The sequence below is a fragment of the Trichosurus vulpecula genome, chromosome 2 (assembly GCF_011100635.1).
Source record: "Trichosurus vulpecula isolate mTriVul1 chromosome 2, mTriVul1.pri, whole genome shotgun sequence".
NCBI lineage: Eukaryota > Metazoa > Chordata > Mammalia > Diprotodontia > Phalangeridae > Trichosurus > Trichosurus vulpecula.
The window spans coordinates 123,393,419-123,419,888 of NC_050574.1; the positions used below are offsets into that span (position 1 = coordinate 123,393,419).

The 26,470-nt window shown below is 42.0% G+C and overlaps 1 protein-coding gene across 1 annotated transcript in view; it reads left to right on the forward strand.

The window, feature by feature from the left end:
* The window catches only part of P4HA3 (prolyl 4-hydroxylase subunit alpha 3), a 52,642-nt gene that overhangs the window by 7,048 nt on the left and 19,124 nt on the right, over positions 1 to 26,470 (forward strand). Inside the window, exons 2-5 of the mRNA XM_036746568.1 lie at positions 4,790 to 4,932; positions 12,478 to 12,701; positions 15,961 to 16,110; positions 23,131 to 23,182. Of these exons, the coding sequence (XP_036602463.1) occupies positions 4,790 to 4,932; positions 12,478 to 12,701; positions 15,961 to 16,110; positions 23,131 to 23,182 (569 nt within the window). The remainder of the gene's footprint in view (positions 1 to 4,789; positions 4,933 to 12,477; positions 12,702 to 15,960; positions 16,111 to 23,130; positions 23,183 to 26,470) is intronic.

Consider the following 26,470-nt stretch of genomic DNA (forward strand, 5'->3'; position numbering starts at 1 on the left):
ATGGTGGTTAGCCCCAGAGATCAGGGAAGACTTCCTGGAGGAGAGGGTGTTTGAGTTAGGTAGGAATTCCTTAGGGGAAGAGAAGCATATTCTGGGTATAAGAAGCATTATAAGCAAATGTAAAGAAGAGGAAAAGCACCTTAATTCATCTGGGGAATAGAGAGATGTCCAATTTGGCTAGAATGTACAGTATAGGGAGAGAAATAATAGGAGATAAGTCTGTTAAAGAGAGTGGTTCCAGATTGTGGAGGGCCTCAAGGGCCAGACAAAGCTTAAGCTTTGCTTGGTATGCACGCACTAGGGAGCTACTGAAGATTTTTGAGCAGAAGAGTGACTCAATCTATGTACAAAGAAGATTATTCTGGCAGCAGGATGAAGAATGGATTGGAGGGAGGCAAGAGAAGTGTGATGAAAGGGAGGTCTGTTAGGAGGTTTTGTAATAATCTAGGGAGATGCTATGCTTTTTGGCCCTGGGAATAGAGAGAAAGGAAGATATGAGACCTATCAAGGAGGTGAATCAATAGGAATTAGTGACAGCTTGGAATCAAGACATGAGGAGAAGGATCACAGTTACCAGCTCCTCGGTTTCAAATATGGGAGTCTAAGTAAAAGGTGTTTCCAAAAATGTATAAAAAATTCTTTACCTGTGGCAATTTTGCTCTGAAATTTCCCAGTCTCTCCTTTATCCCTTTGGTATTCCATATTTTCAGCCTCTACCACTTACAACATCATTGTATTCCAAAGCCCAGATTATTTTGTGGTTGAATGAGTTTGAGAAATATTGCATTGGCTGGGCTGAGACAAAGCCAATGGCTTTCCCGTGTCTGAGAACCAAATGAGAAACAGCTTGGGTGGAAGCTGCCCATGTGCTGAGAATGTCCAAAGCCCTGAGGCTCCTAGGGCTGAGGCAGAGATTGGGTTACAAGTTTTATGTGCAAATTCTTTAAAGAAAGGATCTGATTTTCCACTTTCAGCAGTATTTGCCAGCAGGGGAAAAATGCTTTTAATCAACTATGAGATTTGAATCCGGCATCCAGGACTGGGGCCCCTAGAAATCAGCTCTGTTGGATACAAGACTGGGCAGCCAGCCAACATCTAAACTTTTCGACTGGTCTCAGGTGTCAGTGGATTACTTCTTTCTTTGTGTGACAGCAAAACCCTATGTGGCAGAGTTGGGGTGGAATTGGTGAGTCTAGACAGAAGCCAGAATGCTTGGAAGGAGCAAGGGAATTCACAGTGGGACTTGAGGCTTTTCAGGGAGCAGGAAGAAATAATGTCAGAGTGTTGTAATGTCTCTGATTCATAGTGAGGCATCATCCGTGGGCTTCTCCCTGCTCCCCGCTGTGTCTCACTTTCCCCTTCTGGAGATAATCCTGGAGTCCTGGCTGGATATCTGGCCAATGTCAGGGCTTGGCCACTGAATGAAGTTTTATGGCCTGGTAGTCATGCAGGGGATGAGGGATGGAAATTACTGCCCATATCCACCCATTCTCAGGACCTCTGGACACCTCACCATATACACACGAGGGCAGGAATGGCTACAAATCACAGATCATGTTCTCTGGCCCTTTAAGGTTTACAAAGTACTTTACTCATGACAAACTAGTGAGATAGGGTGTACAGGAATTATAAAAGCCTCATTTTACAGAAAAGGAAACTGAGGTGAGAATTTAAACGACTTACTCAGGTTTGTACAAGTAGTTAGTGTTGGAAGCAGGAGATGATCCCAGATCTCCTGACTTCTAAGTCAGTAGCCTTTCCAAAATAATAATACTAACCAACTGATGTTCACATAGACTTCATGGTTTGTAAAGCACTATGTATGTCTATATACACACGTATATACATACATACATATTCATCTGATCCTCATAACAGCCCTATGAAGTCAGTGCTACATGATTTGTAATTTCATTGGTTTAAGGAACTCTCAGTAAGGAAACTCCCTCTACCAATCAACATGTTCTATAATTTAATCTTAGAGTGTCAGGCAGATGGGTGGATAGAGTGATGGATTTGGAATCAGGAAGCCCTGAGTTCAATCCTTGCCTCAGACACTTACATACTTGCTATAGGACCCTGGGAAAATCTAAAGCTCTCTGAGACTCAGTTTCCTTATCTGTAAAATGAGAGAAATGGAATCTATGGCTTCTAAGGTATTTTCTCCCCTCAGCTCTGACTCCGTGATCTTGTGAGTCGCCAAGGGACAGGAAGAGGTTAAGTGACTCATCCAAAGACACAATATTATGTAATTACTATGCCCTAACACTTACCAGTGTTAAGAATCAGGTCCCCCTGACCCTGTGGATTGGCTTCTCTCTTCACTAGGCCATGCTAACCCTCAGTACTTTAGGTATTACTGACACCGTTTCATGGAAAAAGAAACTAAACTTCAGAGAGGTAAGAGTGATTTGTCCCTGGCCCCACGATGGGCCGGGCGTCAAAGCCAGGATTTAACCATCTCTCCACACTGCCTTTAAAGTTCAAGTCACTTAATTTTAACATTAGACCCAATGATGTATGGATCTGTGACTTCCTCTATATGAATACTACCTCCAATAACACAAATGGCGGTCCCTCTGTGCTTGTTTAGTAGGTAGTGTTTCTGTAGTTTTTTTTTTTTAAGTTATCACCTTGTGACCATCCCACTGGGGGAGGGCTTGAATGCCAGAAAAAACAACTTTATTTGATGGTAGTATTTATATGGCACTTTAAGTTTTGCAGTATATTGCCGGGTCTTCACACAGTGGCCCGCACATTTGTTGTTCAGTTGTTTCAGTCATGTCCAAGTCTTTGTGACTCCATTTGGGGTGTTCTTGGCAAAGATACTACACATAGTAGTCTCTTAATAAAGGCTTGTTGATTTAATTTATGTTACCTTTTTTGATCTTCACAACAACCCAATGAGGTAAATGCAGTTAGCATTCCCATTTTCCATTTGCCCATGGCCAAAGGCTAGTTAGGTGTCTGAGGCAGGATTGGAACTCAGATCTTCCTGACTCTAGGCCCACTGCACTGTCTAGCTGCCTTTCTAGTCTTCTTAAGTTCTCCATGGACCAGTTCCAGACCTGTCTAAGGGTCTAAGCTGCAATTGAACTGTTGACCTTCCCCAGAACTGCAATGAGCTGCAATGTCTCCAGTTCCTACTTTCCTGTCTTGAAGCTTCAGTACTTGGTACAAGGCATACCGCATGTCAGTTCTAGTTCAGTCCTTGCTTTAGCTTCTTCCCCTCCTTCACACATCCCATCCATCCACCTACCCACCCTGGCCATCTTCCTTCCCTCCCCTCTTCCCCCACCACTCCCTTCATCTCCTTGTTCTGGAAGCTATAGTCAGGTCAGTATTACCATTGCTTCAGAAAAGGGCAGCTCTAATTATTAGGAAGATTTTCCTTGTGTGGATCTGAGATCTGTTTTATCAATCAATCAACATTTATTAATCGCCTACTAGGTACCAGGCACCGTGATCCTTCCCATGTCTGCTAGACCTGCTTTCTGACAGCCCTTCAAATATCTGGAAACTGCTATCGTGTCTCTCCTAAGTATTTCCTTTTCCAGGATAAATATCCCCCAGTTTCTGATCCTGGCTTAGCACAGTGCCTGGCACGTAGTCTCTTAATAAATGCTCGTTGACTTGACCTAGGTTATTTCTTTTGATCCTCCCTCACAATAACCCTGCGAAGGAGGGGCCATCATTATTCTCATTTTACATATGAAGAAAAAGGCTAAGAGAAATTAGGTGACTAGCCCAGGGTCATCTGATCTGGTATGACAAGATCTTCAGACCTGAACACCCACAGGATTGCCAGTGTCCTTCCCAAAATGTGGCATCCAGATGGGAAACAGCAGCACAGTGCTATGGCCCTCCCCTTTGCCCCCATTCCATATTATTGTATCTATCCTTGTAAGTCAGGGATTCCCAACCTGGGCTACAAGAAGCTTATCAAAGGGTATGGGGAAATTCTTGTAAATAATTACGTTGTCTTTTGAAATGAGTCTCTTTATTTTATTTCTTACGTCCATGGTAAACTCTATAATTTACTTCCCTTCATATTGAAAAAGGCGTATAGGAAGGTTTACTGGAAGCCAAGGGGTATAGAGACTGAAAAAGATCAAGATTCCTAAGATTAAGTGTCACATCCTTCACCCCACCCTATTCCTGGCCCATGGCTTAGCACTTTTTTTTCTTACAGAGATGGTCAGGTGATCTCATTGGTGAAGGGTACTCCCAGTTAGGAAATTCCTTCCTCCAATGCAGATCAGCCCTCTATTTACCACTTACAATCTTAGAGAATTGAAGAGAGGTTTAAGTGACTTATCCAAAGTCACGCAATCACTGTGTGTCAGACGTAGGACTTGAACCAGGTCTTTCTGATTCTGATGGTGGCTCTCTTGCTTTCGTTGACCAGCATATAACAGAACTTAATAAATGTCTGTTGAATTATATTGGATTAAAGGGATCTGAGCAGGACAGGAGACATTGGGATGTCCCATCACCTCACTCACTCTGGACACTGTGACACAGTCATTGGTAGTTAAAGTTGAAGCTAGAACTCACAGTGCCTGAGTTTTAGGCCTGTATTCAGACCTCCCAGGTCTGTCCTTCTCCCCCCTCCCCTGGCCCTTGCCACGTGTCTTTGAGTTTCCATGATCTCCTGTTCAGAGCAGGACGTGGCTTGTAATTTCTTTTTGCTTCATTGTGTTGAAAGCCTCAGAAGCCAGGCAGTTCCTCCCTTAGGGCAGAGATTGTGGTGGATGCGGGGAGAGGTCACTGTTCTCCTGTCTTGCAGGTTCTACAACAAGGTTCTCTCTTTGCATGAGGGGTCAGCCACCCCTGTGGGTAACCCTCTGCTGGCCTACACCCTCATTAAGCGGCTACAGTCTGATTGGAGGAATGTTGTGTACAGCCTGGAAGCCAGTGAGAACATCCGAGGTACTGAGCGGAAAAAGGGTGGAGGTTGGGAGGGATTCTATTGATTAATCTGGGAAAGCCGTCCTAGTCCATTACAGTCCCAGCCCAGAGCCATGACTTCCAGGGTCCTCTGACTACTAACCCAGTCCCATGCAAGGGAAGAGTCAGGGCCCAGAATGTGTTGTCAAGGACATAGGGCCCCAAATGCTGTGCTCTTTGATGTGTCCAATACCTTGGGCAACCTAAAGCAATGCCCAGTGCATGAGGATGCATGCTGTCCAAGGGAATACAAACATAGACACAGGGAAAGCCACCCAGGTAACTGGACTCCCTGGAGAGGCTTTTCCAATTTCTGAGAGGCCAAGAAGAGGTACCCCATCTCTTTTTCTCCTTTCTGTCAGCCCGCTCACCTCAACAAAAGAGCCAATTGAGCACAATGACCACCCACGATTATGAGAGGACTTATGTTGGAGCACACTATAGTATATTCTCTATACAGAGAAGTGACAGAATCAGAATACAGACGGGGGCATATTTTTTTTAACATAGACAATTTGGGATTTGTTTTGCTTGAGTATACGTTTCTGTAACAGCAGTTTTGTTTTTCTTGCTTTCTCAAAGTGGAGAAGGGAGGGAGAAAATGTGGGTCTGAAAACAAAATAAAATGGACTTGTTTTTTTTAAAAGAGCCAATTTGGGGAAGATTGGCAGAGAGGGCTGGGCTGCCTCTGCTTTTGTGTGCTGCCCACAGACGGCGTCAGAGTCGATGGTGCCCTCTCTGCGATTGTTGGGAGCAGCTCCCTTCTTCCTGTCTGCACAAGGAAATTGTTCTGCCTCCCTTGTTTTGATAACATCATTTTTTGAGATCTTGGGGTAAAAAAAAGGACAAATTGTTCTTGTTATTCTCCTCCCCGCTTTGGGTCGAGGGAAGGGGCATGTGCTAACTGCACAATTGGGTAGGTGATATGGGCCCAGCACCCAAAGCCTGTGAGTCCTCAGGAGGCTTCTTTTTTGGCGGAGATGAGCCTGGGATTGGACAATGAACCAGCGAGCTCATTCTTGTATATTCAGGAGAAAGAATCTCAGAGTAGTATGAGACTGGGCAATGAGGGATTTGGAGTCAGAGGAACATGGGTTCTGACCTTGGCTTTGTCACTGTTGGGGGGCAGATTACTTCAGGTTTCTGGGCCTCAGTTTCTTTACTGGGTAAAATGATAAGGCTAGATTAGATGACCTGTGAGGTCCCTTATAGCTGTGAATCTTTGAGTCCGTGCCATTTTCTTAGTGGGACCACCCTCTAATTGGCCTAATAAGAAGAAAAACATAGAAAGGATCATGTATGGAAGGTCAGAATGGGCCTCAGAACCCAATCTAATAATAATAATAATGATAGTAAACATTTATTTAACACTTACTATGTGCCAGGCAATGTGCTAAGCACTTTATAATTATTATCCCACTTGATCCTTACAGCAGCCCTGGGAGGTAAGTAGTATTACTATCCCCATTTTACGATGAGGAAACTGAGGCTCAGATAGGTGGAGTCGCTTGCCCAAGGTCACACAAGTATGAAGTGGTAGAGTTGGTATTTGAACCCAGGCCCTCACAGTACTTCCCCCACAGTACCACGCTGCCTCTGATGAGTTAATGAGTTGCTAACTCCAAAAAATTCACCCCTCTGGGATTGAGCTTGTCCACACTTAGCTGAGCTGGTGCTTGGTGATAGGCCCAGGGTCCATCACCAGGCCTCTGATGAAACCCTTCTAACTCTCCTTGCCCTGCTGGCTTAGCTTGTCTGAATCCAGGGTCACCCTAACCAATGAGGAAGCTTGGGAGGGGGTGGGGAGAGCACAGGGAGAGAGGACTCTAGTTCAGTCCTAGTTAATTGTCTTCCCATGGGGATAGGGGAGGGAAAGAGGGAGAGAAGGGGGAGGGATAGGGAGAAAGCCCTGGGCATGATCTGCTCTCACATTCCCCCTTAGTAAGATCCTCCCTTGGGACAGCTAGCTGCCCTGAAGTCAAGAGGACCTGAGTTCAAATGTGACCCCAGACACTTGACAGACTTACTAGCTATGTGACCTTGGCCAAGTCACTTAACCCAATTGCCCTTCCTTCCCACCTCAAAAAAAATGTTAAAAAAAAAAAAAAGATCCTCCCTATAGAAACATCCTCCCAGTGCCTGGATAGAAACTCAAAACTAAGCAACCATGACTCGCAAAAAGCATTCCTTACAACAATCCAATGAGGTAGAGTGACTAAAGATTATTATTCCCTTCCATCTGTAAAATGGGGATAATAATAGCACTACCCCCCAGGGTTGTCATGAGGATCACATGACTTAGCACATATAAAGCGTCTTTAAAATCTTAAAGTACTCTGTAGGGTGTCCCCAAAAGTCTTGGTGTCATGTTAAGCCTCAAGAGCTATTTAAAAGCTATTAAGTTTTTATAGCTTACAGCGGCCCCAAGACTTTTTGGATGCCCTTTATAAATTCTAGCAATTAATTAAAATTGCTAGCATTAATTATTAATTAATTAGTTTAATTAGTTAATTACAAGTGATAGCAATTAATTAGAGGGCTAGCCATCAAAAAGGTACAAAGTAGTTCTGTGACTTGCCCAGCGTCACCCACCTTGTAGATGCCTGAGCCAGAATTCCAGCCCAGGTCTTCTTTCCACTCTCCCAAGCTGCCTCTCTTACTTGATCAGACACACTGAACCTTTATTTCTAATTTTGGGTGTTTGCTGATTGCTAATAAGTATTCATGGCACATTTTGTAAGAGGCAACCCAGCAAAGTGAACGGAAAGTCAGATTTGGAGTCAGGAAGACAAGGTTTCACCTCCTGCCTCTGATATTTACTAGCTATGTGATCATCTAACAATCTACTCTCTCTGTAAGTCGGTTCCAGCATACTGAGCAGTATGCTGGAACCAACATATAGTGAGAGTCGGTTGTTAAATTTTCAGCATAAACATTTATTGGAAACAGACAAATACTACAAATCAGGACTTGATTGTTTTGTGGCTCGTCTAGATTTTAAAAAGTGATAAGGACAATATTAATAATGCAGAATAGACAACTTTTTCCCTCTAGGGAACTGGTTGTTAAACATTTACTAATAACTACCTCTCAGGGTTGTCTTAAGGCTCAAATGAGATAATGTATGTAAAGCACTTTGCAAACTTTAAGCCATTTAAGTGTCAGAATGATTATTGTGTGTGTGTGTGTGATGTTCAACATTTTCATTAGAATTCCCTGGACCAAAAAATAAAATAAAATAAATAAAAATTAAAAAAATTAAAAAAATTTAAAAAATTAAAAAATTAAAAAAATTTAAAAAAATTAAAAAAAATAAAAAAAATAAAAAATAAAAAAAAAAGAATTCCCTGGACCCATGCTCCGCGTTTATCCCCAGAACCAGTGATTGCCCCATCTGCTCCATACTTCCCATTGTAACAGCTTTGAAACCCATCTGGGTCCTCTTGTCCACAATTAATGCTCAAATACCTTTCTACTATTGGTCATTACCACGGCTGCCCCAATCCCTTCCTGGGTAATTGCCTTGCAGGCTCCTGTATTCTGTACCAGCCGGTCTTTGCCTCTTTCTTTCACAGGCTCCTCTTCATCTTCCTGACCACCAAATGTGGATGTTCCTAAAAGTTCTGTTCAGGGCCCCCTTCTCTTCTCTTCTCTTCTCTTCTCTTCTCTTCTCTTCTCTTCTCTTCTCTCTCAGCAGTTTCATTAGCTCCTTTGGCTTCTTTGTAGTTGACTCCCAAATTGATTCCTCCAGTCCTGGCCTCTCTTTTGAACCCCAGATCCATATTTCTCAAGTTGTTGTTGTTGAGTCATTTCAGTCATGAAATGTATTTGAGGCTAGATTTGAACTCAGGTCCTCCTGACTCCAGGCCTGGCTCTCTATCCGCTGTACCACTTTCCCACCTCAATTTAGGTTCACAGGTGTAGAGATAGAAGGGAGCTCAGGGGCCATCTGGGTCAGCTTCATTTTACACATGAGGAAGCTAAGACAGACACAGTCACACAGATGGTAAGTATCAGAGGTGGGATTTGAACCCAGGTCCTCTGATTCCAGGGTTCCATTGTACCATGCTGCACTTCCCCAACATGAACAAATTTAAGTTTATCATCTTTTTTTCTTAAATCTGCTTCTTGTTCCATCTCTCCATTTGTAACCTTGGGGTTATCCTTGATTCGAACCCTCCTCCCTCACCTCTCATATTTAATCACTTATCAAGTCCTAGCTGTTTCTACTTTGAAATATCTCTTGTATTCATCCTTTCCTCTCTGATCTCCACACTGACTCTAGAACAGATCCCCATTACTACCTACATGGACTATTGAAATAACTTCCTGATAGGTCTTCCCCTTATCACACTCTCTCATCTTCCAATCCATCCTTCATACCCCTTTCAGAATAATTTTTCCCATGCATGAACCAAGGCACGTCATTCCACTGCTTAAAAGTCTTAAGTGGCTTCCTGGTGCCTTATTTTAAAGTTCAAACTGCTTTCTTTACCTGGTGTTGAACACCCTACGTAACAACACCCTCCATAACTACCTGACTATTCTCCCACAGTACTAACCTCCACACAATCCAGTCACATTAGACTATTTTGGACTCCAAATACCCCAGGAAGCCTCCTGCCTCAATGCTTTTATTTTTATTAGTTAATTTATTTATTTTTAGTTTCCAGCATTCATTCCAGCATTAAAACATAAGTTTTAAATTTTCTCCCCCTCTCTCCCCGAGGTGGCCTGCACTCTGACATAAGCTCCACTCCTATTAAATATATTTCCACATTAGTCACATTGCTTGGAAGAATTATAATGAATGGGAGAAACCATGAGAAAGAAAAAAAACAAAATAAAACAAAACAAAAAAAGAAAACAGCCTGCTTCGCTCTGCATTCAGACTCCCTCGTTCTTTCTCTGGATGTAGATGGCATCTTTGATCATGAATCCTTCAGAATTGTTTCAGGTCCTTGCATTGCTGATAAGGGCTAAGTCTATCAAAATCAGTCGCTGGGGCTGTTATTGTGTACCATGTTCCCCTGGTTCTGCTCATTTCACCCAGCATCCGTTCATATAAGTCTTTCCAGGGTTTTCTGAAGTCTGCCTCCTCATCATTTCTTATAGCACAATAGTATTCCATTTCATTCATACACCACAACTTGTTTAGCCTTTCGCCAGCTGATGGGCATCACCTTCATTTCCAGTTCTTGGCCACCACAAACATTGCTGCTATAAATATTTTTGTATATACAGGTCCCTTTCCCACTTGTGTGATCTCTTTGGGATATAGCCCTAGAAGTGGTATTGCTGGGTCAAAGGGTATGCACATTTTTATAGCGCTTTGGGCATAGTTCCGAATTGCTCCCCAGAATGGTTATGCCTCAATGCTTTTGCTCATGCTGTTACTACCTTAAACCAGGTGTGGGGAACCTGCTGCCTCAAAGCCACATATGGCCCTCTAGGTCCTCAAGTGCAGCCTTTTGACTGAATGCAGACTTCACAGAACAAACCTGTCCTCCAAATGTAGCCCATCCTTTAAAGCCAAACCTAAGGATCTTGTCTCCCAGAAAGGCCCTGGTTTCCTTCCTGTTCTCTCCTCCCTGCTCCTCCCCTGCCATTAATGACCTTCCTTCCCCCTCAGACCTTGTATAGCACATTCCTGACAACTCTAGTTCACTCATTGTGTAATGTTGCATATTACAGTTGTCTGGGTTTGTGTCTGACCCACCCCTGGACTAGACCGTGAGCTCCATGAGACCAGGGACTTGGGCTGATGCCCCCCCAGTGCCTAGCACTCTGCTCTGCTCACAGTGAACATTGGTTAAACATTGGTGGCATTTTTCAATAGTATAGTAGAATACGGCAATAGCACAAAAGGGGTAGTAGGACCTGGGCCTGTCATTCTATTGGCATAGGAAGCAACCAGGTGAAGAAACTCCCTCTTCCAGTGCAGGTTGGCACCTCCTTGATGACTTCTAGTCTTAGGAGGGCCCTGAGAAGTTAAGGGACTTGTCTATGGTGTCACAGCCAGCATGTGTCAGAGGGGGGCCTTGAAGCCAGGTCTCCCTTGCTCTGAGGGCAGCTCTCCAGCTACTGGGTCGGGCTTCCTCTCAATTGCACAAAAGGCATATGAAATATGAAGTGAACCAGGACACAATATAGATTAATGCAGGTGTGACAGTGATGGGAGCAATTGCCTGCAAGGCCCCTGGATGGAAAGGAGACAGACGGTGATGGGGCAGGGAGGAGAGTGATGATCTAAAAGGGCAGGTATTTGATCCTCTTACACTGAATGGAGAAAAAAGGCTCCTGCCACAGGTCAGGGGAATTCTCGAGCTTCTTAATCTCTGTCTCTGTCTCACACAAACATATTCCCTCCCCCCTCTCTGTTTCTCTCCCCTTCTCTCTCTCCTCTCTCTCTCTTCCTCTCTCTCTCTTTCTCTCTCTCTCTCTCTCTCTCCCTCTCTTTCTTTCTCTCTCTCTCTCTCTCTCTCCCTCTCTTTCTTTCTCTCTCTCTCTCTCTCTCTCTCTCTCTCTCTCTCTCTCTCTCTCTCTCTCTCTCCCCTCCCCGCCCCCCATTTAGAAAGTAGACACTGATCTAAGAATTATCCGTCTTTAGGAGGAAGTTAGGGAACTGGAAGACCATGGTGCATTAGGGTGAACTGAACTTTTGATGTCTTAGGGACAGTTTTCTTAAGATTTGATATCCTGGAATTGGACCCAGTTTGATACTAAGCATTTGCAGACATCTTTGTAAGCTTCATGGAACCTGGGTTCAAGTTTCTGTACTTGCTAGCTTTGTAGTCATAGTAGTATGTAGTTATGCTAGTCATACTGACATACATTGTGAAAGTCATTTCCCTTTGTCAGGGCCTCAGTTTCCTTATCTTTAAAATGAAGGTGTTGGACTAGATGAGGTTTTTTTATGGCTCTGAAGCTGTGTTCGGAGGCCCCTCCCTGCTCCTGAGATTCTGTAATTTAAAGTCCCTCCCATATCTGACATTCTAGATTTTAAGATCTCTTCCAGCTCTAATAGTCTGTGTTCCAGGGTTCCCCCCAGCTCTGTATGCTCTAAAGTTCTGACATTCTATGTTTTATTCTATGTTCTGAGGTCCCTCCTAGCTCTGACATTCCCTGTTCTAAGGGCCCTCCCAGCTCTGACAGTCAGTGTTCTAAGAGCCCTCCCAGCTCTGGCATTCTGTGCTCTAAGGGCCCTCCCAGTTCTGACATTCTGTTTTCTAAGGGCCCTCCCAGTTCTGACATTCTGTTTTCTAAGGCCCCTCTCAGCTCTGACATTCTGTGTTCTAAGGCCCCTCCCATCTCTGATGGTCTGTGTTCTAAGGCCTCTCCCAGCTATGACATTCTATGTTCTAATGTCTCTCTCAGCTCTAAGATTTTGTGGTTTAAAGTCTCTCCCAGATCTGACATTCTGGGCAGCACTGAATCTCTTTGGGTTGGGAATCATATTAGGCTCACATGCAGTAGGTGCTCAATAAATGTAAGATGAATGAATGCATTTTTTTTATGATTTCACAGCCTTGAAGGATGGCTATATAAAAGTGGAGCAGGACCTCCCTGCCTTTGAGGACCTGGAGGGGGCAGCCCGGGCCCTGATGCGTCTACAGGATGTGTACATGCTGAGTGTGAAAGGACTAGCACATGGGACTTTTCAGAGAGTCACCGGCTCTGATGTCACTGACTTATACAGGCCCAGCCAGGTTTTTCCCCTCTCAGCAGATGACTGCTTCCATGTGGGTAAGGTAAAGGCATTCTGTTGTTTAGGAAGGCTGCTGACAGCTGAATAGGCCCTAAGGAGGGCACCCGTAATGAGAATGGGACTAAGGACTAGATGGTAGAAAGATCAGTTGAAAGAATTGGGAGAGGGGTGGTTAGGTCGTGCAGTGGATAGAGCACCAGTCCTGGAGTCAGGAGGACTTGAGTTCAAATCCAGCCTCAGTTGCCTACCAACTCTGTGACCCTGGGCAAGTTGCTTAACCCTGATTGCCTTGCCAAAAACAAAAAACTAGGAGTAGTTGACTTAAAGAAAATTTGGGAGGAGTATGATGCCTGTCTTCAAAGTGCTTTAAGGGCTGCCAAGGCTTAGACTTACTCTGCTTGGCCTCAGAGGACAGAACTCCGAGCAGTTGAGGAGAGTTAGAAGGAGATAAGTTTTAACTCAAAGGAAAGAAAAAAATATTCCTAATAATGAGAATTGTGGGCTGGACTGCCCCAAGGGCAGTTGGTTTCCCATCAGCCAAAACCAGGGCTTGGCTGGGGTCTGGCATACTTTTCTTTCTGAGAGTCTGATGTTGTCCAAACATTTCCTCTTCTCCTTCTGGAAGGCTGGGTCCTGGAACTGTAGTAGGGACTTGAGCGGAGGAGTGGCCTGATAGAATCCATGCACGAGGAAGATGATTCAGGCGGTGGTATGCGGGATGAGACACCTTCATAAATGTCAGCAACTGACCCTTGGTGCAGCCAAGGGTAGTTCAGACTCGCAGGAGCCAGAGTCAACCAATGTATCCTCAGTCAAAGAGATTTAGGGAGATGCCATTCTTCATAATGAGGAGCTGTTCTCTATGTTGAAGAATATGCCTCCATTGGGGTGTGCCCAGGCCCCTCAGTGGGCACATCTATACCTCCTTTGGAAGATTCAAAGACCCAAACAAAGGCTCACCACACCATACACTCACCGTGTTGAACTGTTGCTCAGGAGAGTCAGGAATCAGAGCTCAGAGGGGCATGCTTGTGGCTAGTTTAAATTCAAAGCAGGATTTCTGTGCTCTCCTGTATGACTATAACGTATGTGACACCAGCAGGAAGGGACCTCTCAACAACCAAAGCCAGATGTTCTCTTTCAGTGGGTCATTTCCTAGAAGCCACTTGGAAATGCTCCTGACTTAAACCATTTCCTTGGCAGAACAACCTACCTACGGTCACTTTTTATTAGTTATACTTCACTTCCCACTCTGCCTACAGCCAAGGAAACTGAGGCACAGAGCCTCAGTCACACTTTGAGTCAGTAGCAGAGGTAAGATAGGAACTAAAAATAGCTCCCAATTCTGTAGCATTTAATTAGGTTTATAAAAGGGCTTCTCTCCAACTTAGACTTTGTGGTAGACAATCCATCAAAGAAGAAGAGCTTGAGACTCAAAAACACTTGTGCAGGGTCACAGAACTAATATATATCAGAGCCAGACAGACCCAAGTGCTCCTGCCACTACATCATTCAGTCTGGTCATTAGTTAGCTTGTTCAGCTAGAGTACCTCCAAATATTACCTGACCGGAGGGAGACCCTTGCATGTCTCCTCCTCAGTAATGCCCACAGCCTCTGCCTTAGTCCAAATCTTCATTACCAGCTGCCTAGACTACAGCAATGACCTCCTAACATCTTCTGTCCTCCAAGCTCTCCCTGCTCCAAACCATCCTGCATACCACCATCTTAGGCACAGATTTGGTCGTCACTCCTCTGCTCAAGTCCCTGCCGTGGTTCCCCGTTGCTTACCAAATCAAGTTCCTACTTTCCCTGATGTCTCTGGCCCTTCCCAGTCTAGGGTTGAGGCTTATCCCAGCTTTACATCTCCTCCTGTCCTTAACATTCTAGAGAATCTGAATTGCCATTATCTGCTGTTTCCATCTGGAGCACTCTGACCCTTGTGCCTTGGCCAATTCTTTGGTAAGCTAAGAACACTCTCCTTCGGTTTCTGAAGGTTGAAATCCTACCTATCCTTCAAGACTCAGTTCTGATGACTCCTCCACCAAGAAGCCTTCTCTGGTCTTCCCAGGCAGAAATGATCTTGCCTTTCCAGAATCTCATTTAATACATGGTTTACATTTCCCTTGCATACTTTATGATCTATAGGGTGTCCCAAAAGTTGAATAATAATTTTCTTTTTCTTTTTTGTTGTTGTTCAATTGTCAGTGGGGGAGAAAGTAGGAGAGAGAAAATAAATGCTTGTTAATTAGAAATATATATGAGTAAATATGTTACTATATACTATTATGTATACTATGTACCATATAATAAATATAATGTTATTATAAAAATAATAGCTGGGATTTATAGGAAAGAAGGAAACAAGCATTTATTAAATGCCTACTATGTGCTAAGCACTTTACAGATGTTATCCCTTTTGATAATCACAACAACCCTGGGAAGTAGGGAGCTATTATTAACACTATTTTATAGTTGAGGAAACTGAGACAGAGGTTAAATGACTTGTCCAAGGTCACACAGGTAACGTGTGATTTGAACTCAGGTTTTCATGACTGTAGATAGAGCCCAGCCCTCTTAACCACTGTGCCATCGAGCTGCCACACTTATCATTTCAAGAATTTGTGATGGTGTAGGTATGGGTACTCCCTCCAACCTTGAATATTTTCTTTGTTATTCCCAAACTTAGTAAATGGTCTTTGAGACCTGCTCTGGCTTGAAACATTCCTCTCCTCTCTAAATTTAGCCAGGCGGGTCTTCAAACAGTAGTCCTTTACCAGGCCTACACTCAAAGCTTTTCTAGCTTGGTAGGATCTATCTAAGGATGCCATCAACCAGGGGCAGGGCCTTTGAGAACAGAAGATCACTTCTGTGCCACAAAGAGGCATCCAAGTAATATTTTAGTCAAGGCTGAATGAGGCTTTAAAAAAAGTGTTTATAAAATGCTCAATTGAATTTTTTCATTTGATTCTCACAATACAAGAAAATACTATAAATATTAGTATCTCCTTTTCCTGATGAGTAAACTGAGGCTTAGCGAGATTAGGTGATTTATGCAACATAAAACCAAAAACCAACAAACATAAATATTTATAAGTAGCAGATCCAGTACTCAGACCTAGATCTTTCCAATACCATGAATCCTTTCTCATAGACTTTATCTTGAAAATTGGCGATGATACAAGATTCCCACTGGAAATCCAGAGTCTCCCTTATCTCTTGAGTCTCCCTGTTGTTTCCTTACTTGGTGGAGGGAGTGGGAGGGGAGTGAGGCCTTCATCTTGACTTTTCTGCTTCCTTGTAGGTAGCCTATGACATGGGGGATTACTACCATGCCATCACTTGGCTGGAAGTGGCCGTCAGCCTCTTCCGAGGCTCCTATGGGGAGTGGAATACAGAGGACGAAGGGAGCCTAGAAGATGCTCTGGACTACTTGGCTTTTGCTTATTTCCAGGTAGGAGCATAGGTGGGACAGAGGGAGTCAGACTAGTGGTTGTAAGGGACCTCAGGGGTCATCTAGTACAACCTTTATCTGAAGCATGAGCTGCAGTGGGGCAGAGACAACATCTGAGTTAAACTTGTTTTAAATCTCTAACTTAACAAACAACATAGGCATTTCCATGTGCATAGTAAACCAAAAAAAAAAAAAAAAAACAATTGTACGCCAAGCTGCAGATCTCTATTATGCTTTTATGTTTAACTATATAATAAATTCAATCTGTAGCTTTCAAAGTTATACTGGTGCCCCCTGACTTTCCTTATCTTCCCTTCTCTGCTTCAAAAAAAAAGTACCTCAACGACCTTTTTTGTTTCCCTTTCCCTTTCCTATCCTACCCCCACCTCTCAATGGAAAAAAAAGAAAAGAAAAACAAAGCCCTTGTAACAGGCCAAGAAAAACAAATTCCCTTGTTGGCTGAGTCCAAAAATGTTTGTCTGATTCTTCATCTTGAATCTATCACCTCTCTGCCAAGAGGTAGGGAACATGCTTCATTATTAGTGCTCTGGAATCAGAGTTGGTCATTGCATTGACCAGAGTTATCAAGTCTTTCAAAGTTATTTTTCTCTACAATGTTGTGTTATCATATAAATAGTTCTCCTGTTTCGACTAACTTCATTCTATATCAGTTCATAGAGGTCTTCACAGGTTTCTCTGAAACTGTCAATTTCATCATTTCTTACAGCACGTTAATGTTCCATTACATTCATGTATCATAATTTGTTTGGCCATTCCCCAACAGATGGAATCCCACCCCACCCCACTCCCAGCCCACCCAGGTTGAGTTCTTTGCTACTACCAAAAGAGCTGCTTAGCTAAATTTTGTATCTTCCCTCAGGACTTGGCATTGTATACAGACAGGCTGAATAAATGAATATAACATTTATTCTTTCAGTCAGTGTGTATACATTTCTGGCTTTGTTTTCTTCTCTTTGCATTACTTCAGTTGGTCAGTCAATAAACATTTGTTAAGCACCTACTTTTTATATATCTCATATTTATTTTTAAAAGTTAAATGTAAGTATTCCACTGCAATTCTACTTTTCTGTCTTTGACCTCTTTGAGTTATACGTCCAAAAGTGGTATTATTGGGTCAAAGGTTACAAACGGTTTAGTTAATTTTTGAAACATAATTCAAAATTATTTTTCAGGATGATTAAACCAATTCTGGGCTCCACCAACATTATATCAATCTGTCTGTCTTCCCGAAGCCTCTCCAACACTGACTACTTCCATCTCATTATCTTTGCCAATCTGATAAATATTGGGTGATACTTCAGTTTTTTAAATCTACATTTGTCTTATTAATGATCTGTAATATGTTTTAATATAGTTATTGATAATTTCTATTTATTCTTTTGAAACCTATTTGTTCATATCCTTTAACCATGAATATATTGTGATGGTTCTTGGTCACATTAGATAGATAGATAGATAGATAGATAGATAGATAGATAGATAGATAGATAGGTATTATATACCCTTTTTTAAATATATCTTGGATATCAGACTTTTATCAGATATTTGATGCAAATTTTTCCTACTCAATAGTTTATCTTCTTATTCTAGTTGCATTGATTTTGTTTGTTCACTACTCAAATGGAACTGTGATTTCACTGTGGATGATTTATCTAATGATACCAATCACAACCCATCCATGCCTCTGTGACTCTTGTCCAAATCCTTCTGTAAGTCTACCACAGGTTGTCCATTCAACATACATGGACCTTTCTTGGTTTCACTTGACATTATAGGATATCAGTGGAATATATGGACTCTCCACTAGTTTTTTTCTTGCTCTCACCCTCTCACCAGTCTATGTATCTATATATAATCTATACACATAGATTATATATAGATATATTTAAAATAATTTCCTTTATTTTGGTTCTTTTTCATAGTTTCTTGCCATCTATTACAACCTACCCACCTTCACCATGGGTCTCTCCATTTCTGTCCGAGTGATACTCATATTTAATTTCTTCAGAGAATATAATAATCCTTGATATGTAACTAAGCAAAATGAGTACAATATTGATATTAAAAATATGGGCCTTTGTTTAAGAGAGAAGTTTGGAGTCATTAAAGGACCTTTCCTGAAGGCAAGGTTTAGTGTCCTGCCTAATTCTGAGCTTAACTCATGCTCCATTTGCAATGTTTTCCAAGATACATATGTACATACATGTGTGCACATATACATGCTATTATATGCATATATGTATATGAACATACAAGTTAGGTACAAATATCCAATGATATGTCAATATATAAATATACTGATATTTGTGTAAAAGCTTAATTTATATAATCAGAAATATCTATTTTTCATTTGTGATCTCCTTGCTTGGTTATAGATCCTCCTCCCTAACCAGTCTTATGAAAGGTATCACTTTCTATTCTCCCCTTTTTAAGGATATGACCTTCTATACTTAGGATGCATATTCATTTGGAGCTTAATGTGATATATGGTGTAAAATACTAGCCTAAACCTATTATCTTCCAAACTGCTTTCCAATTGTCCTAGCAAGTCTTGTGGAATAGATAGTCCTTCTCCTGGAAGTTTGTTTTCTTGGGTTTATCAAGCACAGAGTTACTGTATTCCTTTGTTTCTTGGCCTTGCTTATCTTGTCTTCCATTGATCTACTTTTCAAAATTTTAATTAATAGAGAATTGATGGTTACTTTTTGCAAAGTTAGCCTGAATAGTTTGTTTAATCCCAAGTATAAAGAAACACATATCCAGAGAGGTCAGTCAGGCCAATAAACAGGGCTGGACATTTCCTGGATGTTAAGGTACTGCAGTACATAGAGGGCCAGGCCGGAGCCTGGAAGACTCATCTTGCTGAGTTCAAATCTGGCCTTAGACACTTGCTAACTGTGTGACCCTGTATGATCTTGTTTGCCTCAAGTTCCTCATCTGTAAAATGAGCTGGAGAAGGAAATGGAAAACCACTCCAGTATCTTTGCCAAGAAAACCCAAAAATGGAGTCACAAAGAGTCAGACATGACTGATAAATGACTGAACAGCAACAATGAATATATCTTAACATATCCTAGGATAAGGACAAAATCCTGATACCTGGGGTGGATTATTGCTATTGGGCACATATACCTTTGTTTTGCCCTTTGTTTGATGTCAATGCATATGTGGTTTGAGCATGGAATAGTGGATAAAGAGTTGACCTTGGACTCAGGAAGATCTGAGTTCAAGATTTGCCTCTGACACATGTCAGCTGTGTAAACCCTTGGCAAGTCGTTAGCTTCTCTATGTCCCAGGCAACTCTTGAAGATGATAAGTTGCAGGACAGTTGTTAATCTGTGTTGACAGAGAGGATTTCCTCATTGAGAGCTCCCTACATGAATAAAGTCACAGGACTGGACAAATAAATAAATAAATGCACACATGTGTATATATACATATATGTATGTTACATGCATACACGTGTACATATATAATATATAGACTAACATATATACATGTACACAAACACAATACTTATGTGTGTATAATGCATGCACACACATATATAGTAAATTTCCATCAGTATTTCTTTCCCTTTCACCTTTCATTATTACATATTAGTTTTGTCATATGTTCAAACTAGAAGAGAAGGTATATAACAAGTATTCTGTTGTAATAAATTGGACTTATAATTACAAGTGGAGATTTAACAGGGATGCCCAAGAACATATCTCCTTTGTTCTTAAGAAAGAGCACTCTAATCCTGGAGAACTGCTAAGGCACATGCCTTCCTCTATTCCTTAGAGATGTGGGGACTCCAGATATGGAACGTGATTCATCAATCAAACATGGTCTCTGCCTCTATTGACTTTATTTGAATTTTGTTGTTCTTGTTTTTACAAGGAAGGGTTGGGATGAGGGGGGGACAGGATGCTGTTAAAGGAAAATATTTGCAGAATAAAAACAAAAGGCCACAATAGAATTTAAAATCAGTTATTTAAAATAAATTTTAGAAGAAAGAAAATGTATCCTGATTTAAAAAAAAATATGGTCTTTGAATAACTATTTGGCAAAGGAAGGCCAGCCCTGGGACTATCCAAAATATCTTTATAGCAGGGTGTGGAAGGGGGAACCAGCTCACAAACACCAGTTTCTTTGACCTGTGGAGATTGCTGAGGTCAGGGCTTCATTTCACCCTTGACCAGACTCAGAGAGGCTGGAATGGCAGAGCAAAATGTTAAGACAAACCCACACAGGACTGCTTTCAGTTCCAGGAAAGTGGGTGGAAAGCTCTCTAGTTGTATGATACCATTATGGAAATATTTCTCTTCTCATGCACAAATTCCTAGCTTCTTTTGTAGATGCGAGGAAATACCAAGTCTGAGAATGTTCAGTCCATAGAAGACACAGGGGAGAGAGGAGAGCTGTCTTCAGGGCTAGTCATAGAAAAGAGATGGGGTTTGTTCTGTTTGGCCCCAGGGGGCTGAGAGGGAGATTTGGGTTCAAGGTGAGGATAACTCTAAAAATGAGAGAGCTGTCCCCCAAATGGAATGGGCTGTCTTGGGAGGTAGGAAGTTCCCTCTTACTAGAAATTCCTTCTCACTTTAGTCTTCAACCAAGGGCTGAATGATCTCTTGTCAGGGATGCTTTAGAGAGAATTCGTACTGGACATAGTTTGGATTAAATGCTCTTTGAGGTTGAGTGCTAAGATTCTGTGATTCTCAGAGCAAGTCCCATTTTTAGAGAATTTTTTTTTTAGTCTCACTTAGAGGCTAAAAAACAAAAGACTGTAAGAAAAGAATAGTCCCTAAAGTGTGACTGCTCATTTTAAGATCTCAAGGTAGTTTAAAAATATATATCTTATTCATTTTATATTGAACTTCACTAAAGCCCTTTGATGATGTATTTAACATTCTGCCCTAATAGCCCCCCACCTTTTTGTCATGAGGAGGTGACTAGGTGGCATGGCAGACAGAGCACTGGGCTGCAATTCAGGAAGACCTGAGTTCAAATATGGCCTCAGATACTTATAAGATGTATGACCCTGGGCAAGTCACTTAAATCTCAATTTCCTGAACTGTAAAATGGGGATAATAACACCTACCTCCCAGGGTTGTTGTGCGTGTCAAATGAGTTAATATTTGTGAAGCGCTTAGCACAGAGCCTGGCACATAGGTATTATATCTATTCTCTAGGATCTTTTTTTTCAAACTTTCCAAGTGTTTAGCTTCCTTCTGATGAATTTTTCATTTGCAGTATTATGGTTATTATGTATATCCTTCTTTTGGTTCTACTCATTTCATTCTGCAAAAGTTCACAGTCTTACAGTTTCTATGAGTTCCTCATAGTCCTCATTTCTTACGGCATAATAGTATTCCATTGCATTCATCTACCACAGCTTGGTTAGTGATTCCCAAATAATGGGTACCTATTTTGTTTCTGATTCTTTACTACCATAAAGAATGTCACTATAGTTTTTTGGTGAATATTGGCCCTTTGTCTCTATCTTTGACTTCCTTGGGGGTACATGCCCATCAGTGATATTGCTGGGTCAAAGGCTGTGGACAATTTAGTCCTTTTTCAGGTATAATTCCAAATTGATACCAACTCCAAAGAGTTGGAACAATTTACACTCTATCAAAAGTGTATTAGTGTGTGTCTTCCCACAGTCTCCTTTTGGCTTAACTTTTGAAAACAGTTCATATCATTTAACTACTTATCTACTGGGAAATCAGTTTTGTCATGCTATGTTTGTGTCAATTCCCTGTAGATCTTGGATCTCAGACTTTTCTTCATCACATTTGATGCAGATGTTTTAACCACTCTGTAGTTTCTCTTCTTATTCTTGCCATCATTTGTTTTATTCATGCAAAAAGGCTCTTTAAGGTTGTTGGGGTTTCTTTGGTAATTGAAATGGGTTTATTTTGTGTTTTATGGTCTCCTTGGTCCTTTGGCTAAGAATTCTCCCTCAAGTGATAGTTGTAAAATTATGTTCTCTTGTCCTAATTATTTTTATGATGTGATCTTTTTCTATTCAGAGTGTATATCGATTTTAAGTTTATTGTGGTACAGGGTGTTAAGACGTTGCTCTAAAAATTTTCTTTTTAAAAAAACAATAGATTTTATTGACAACTTTTGTTTTTATATCAGTAATTTCTAAAGAAAGCCTTAATTTACTCTACCCCCACTCTGGAACAAAGAAAAACAATTAAGCAGAAAATTAACCAAAAATCTGTTATGGTGACCCTGTCAGACAATGTATGCAACATTCTGCCCCTGTAGTTCCCCATCTCTCTGCCAGGAGGAAAGAGGTATGGGTCTAACCCTAATTTCTGTCAGTTTTCCAACTCTTCCAGCAATTCTTGCTCAGAAGGATAACTCAATCATTTATTTGTACAATGTGACTTTGGGAAGCAGTATGGTTAGCATGGGAGAAAGAACACTGGTTGTGGAGTCTGAGAACCTGAGTTCAAATTCTGCTCCTGACACTTACTGCCTGTATGACCTGCACTATAAAATGAGATGGCTGGACTGGATTGCCTCTGAGACTCCTTCCACTTATAGATCTGGGACCCTAGAAAAGTGGTGAGAAGTTCTCATGTAAATGGGGAAACAGAAGCAGTGGCTTTCCCACAACCCCACATTAAGGTGCTGCAGATCCTGGATTAGAACAAAGAACATCTCAGTTTCTAGTCTATGTTGGTCCATCTCAATGAGCTTCCTTGTTTATCTGTGATGAGAAGTACATTGGGGGTATTTTCTTAGAAGGCACAATGTAGGCGAAAGAATGCTGTTCTTAGGGGTTCAAATACTGGCTTGACACTTGTGCACTGCCTGATTCTGGGCACTCGGTTTTCTCATCTGTGAAATGGGGAACATAATATGTATATTATCTCCTTCACAAGACAGTAGGTAAAGTGCTTTGTAAACCACAAAACAGTACAGAAAATTATTATTTCTGGTGTTTGGCATGCCTGGAACATTCTAACTAACCAGATTCTTTCCTCTTTGTTGTAGGCAGGAAATGTTTCTAACGCCCTCAGTCTCTCCAGAGAGTTCCTTCGCTACAGTACGTAATGACAAGAAAAAGCTACTGGTTTACTGGAAAACTTCTATTCCTGGAGAAAACTGTCTGGGGAAGTAATGAGCTCCCTGTCACTGGAGCTGCTAAATCAGGCTGAGTGTATGTCAGGGATATCGTAGTAGGAATCCATGTGTAAGGTTGGGACTTTTGACTTCCAAGTAGGGGGCTCATTGATAAGGAAACTCCTTCTGCCAGTGTAGATTATTTCCTTCTCTACAATTTATAATTTGAGAGAGAGCCCAGGGCACTGAGAATGACTTGCCTAGGGTCACACAGTCAGTATATGTCAGAAGTGGGATTTGAATTCAGGGCCAGTTCTGTAACCATTATGGCACGAGGCCTTTAATGACTTGATGTAGGTAGTGATACAAATAAACTCACTTTCGTAACGTCACTTTTAACACTTACAGTATTTGTAACAATCTCGTTGTGAGGCAGGCATGGCAGGTATCTTTGTCATTCCCTACTTAAAGATTCACAAACTGTGGCTTGTAGGGATTCATGGATTTCTAGTAAGAGGGGAGGGACCCTAGTGATCACCTAATCCAGTGCCTCTATTTTACAGAGGAGGGTTCAGGGCTTAAGTGATTTGCCTGAGGGGCTCATGAACAGGCAATGATGGAGCCAGGATTTGAGCAGTTCCAGATCCCCACCTTCTCTCCACTTCTCCAAGTTAAGCTACTTGACAAAGGTCACACAGTGGCTGGTAGAGCTGGGACTGAGCTGGGCATCCTGGCCCCAGGCACGTACTCCTCCAAGTAATCTCCTGTGGCTTTTAGGATTCCAGGATTCTTGGCTATCTTTCATCTCCATAAACTGAATGCAGGCATGGCAGATAGCAATTATTTAATTTTTCTGTTTTGCAGGCATGTTCTTAATTTTCTGAATGTGTTTATTCAGTCATATGTACTTGCATGTCAACAGATTGGGGCATAGCCTTTTTTTAAAGTGTGTCATTGTTAAGGAAGGAAGCTCCCTTTCCCCACCCCTCCCTGCACTCCCCTAGTCAGACCTCAGTGTTGGCTGAGGTATGAAGCAAGTTTTGAGGGTGGGGGTAGAGTGGAGAGAACACAAACCAAATTCAGAGACATTTCAGAGACCAGAGATTTGGAAACAGATCTGGAACTGAGAAGCATCAATGGGAGCTGTGTGTGAAGGAGAAAACCTCTGCGGGATCGGCTCTGTCTGTTTACCTAAGGATATCAATCTTTCCTCTGAATCCCACCCGTCTTCCTGTGGTTCTGTGCCCTGACCTGTCCAGCTGCGGAGTTCAGCTCTGAGCTCCCCAAACAAGGATGGCCCCTCTCTGGCACCACCTCAAGAACCCTTGGGATGGAGATGGAAGAACACTGGACCTAGAGTCAAGAGAATTGGGTCCGAGGCCCAGCTTGGACATCTCCTAACTCTATGAGACAGGAGGGTAGAGGAAAAAACTGCCTCTCGAGTCAGGGGAATTGGGAGCAAATCTTGCCTCTGGTACTTACCTGGCTGCCTTTGGGCAAGTCACTGAAACTTTCCAAGCCTCAGTTTTCTCCCTTGTAAAACGGTAGTGAGCTCTTCTAGCTTGAAATCATGTGACTTTGAACCTCAGTTTCTTTACCTATAAAAAGGGGAGCACTAACATCTGACTTGCTTACCTCTTAGGGTTGTTGTGAGAAAGGTGATAGAGACGTGGGAGCTATTAGTATTTATTACCTAATGCAGCCCCTGAAAGGTGGCATGCCATAAATGATGATACCCCTACCTTGGAGTCAAGAAGACCTGAGTTCAAGGCTCACCTCTGACGCACGGACAGATTCAAGGCTCACATATATAGATGGAGATAGAACATATCTGGGTGGTGCAAGAGCGCTGGGCCTAGAGTCACGGAGACTCATCTTCATGGATTCAAATTCAGCCTCAGATACTTACTAGCCGTGTGACCATGGGCAAGTCACTTAGCCCTGTTTGCCTCAGGTTTCTCGTCTATAAAATGAGCTGGAGAGGGAAATGGCAAACCACTCTACTATCTTTGGCAAGAAAACCCTAAATGAGGTCAAGAAGAATAAGACATGGCTGAAAAAAAAACCTGAATAAGAGACATATTTATGTAGATGAACATGTGGAGCTATGCGTATTTATTACCTAACCAAACCCCTGGAAGGTCACATCTCATAAGGGTTAGTGGGCTTGCCTTGGAGTCAAAAAGGCCTGGGCTCGAGTCTTATCTCTAACACATTCTGGATATATGACCCAGGGCACATCCCTAAATCAGCGTCCCTATCCACAGAGGGAGTTTTCTCTTCGGGGAGTGTATTACAGCTATGAGGTCTCTGGGTTTCACTCTCCTCATCTTTAAAATGACATGGTTGGATTATATGATTTCTAGAGCACCCATTTAGCTCCAGCAGTTAGATGGTATGGTGGGTGGAGCACTGGGCCTGTAGTCAGGAAGACTCGAGTTCAAATCCATCTTGATCCTGGACAAATCACTTAACCTCTGCATCTCAGTTTCTTTATCTGTAAAACAGGGACAATAATAACCCCTTACCTCCCAGGGTTATTGCGGGGCTCAAATGAGATAATAATAATAAGTCATTAGCACAATGCTTTGCACAAAGTAAGCGCTATACAAATGTTAGCTATTATTATTATGTTCTCATCTGTAAAACGGGATCACAATAACTCATAGGAGTTTTATGAAGAAAGTCCTTTGCAAACATTAAAGCACATGAGCTATTATTATTGTTTGGAAAACAAACAAGCAAGCAAACAAGTCCTCTCTGTTCCCCTTGGGCATTTTGGCTGATATTTCCAGCATCTGCTTTCCTCTCAGACCTCCGTTAGTCTAACAGAATCTCATTCTGATTACTACTGCTGGTGACTATTATTTTAAATTGGCTCCTATTTCTATAATATCTTATAATTTAGCAAGGCCTTTTCTTACAGAGATCCTCAGAGATTGGGAGTGCAAGGATTGTTGTTCTCTTCCCCCTCTCCCCCAGGTTATGGATGTGTATTTGACAGATGCTGTGATTTATAAGTGACTTGTCTGTGTGGAAGCCTCGACCTTCTGCTAGACTGTAGCTCCAGTGAGGACAGGCACGAATTATATGTAATCTAAACTTCCAGTGTTCCTAAGCACCTAGCATTATGCTGGGCATGGAGTATGTGCTTAAGAAATATTTGCTGCATGAGAAAACTAAGACTCAGAGAAGTTGACTGATTTAGCATATTAGGACTAGAAGGGATAATAGAAATCTCAAAGTGGAATCCCTACTTTTCCATTGAGGA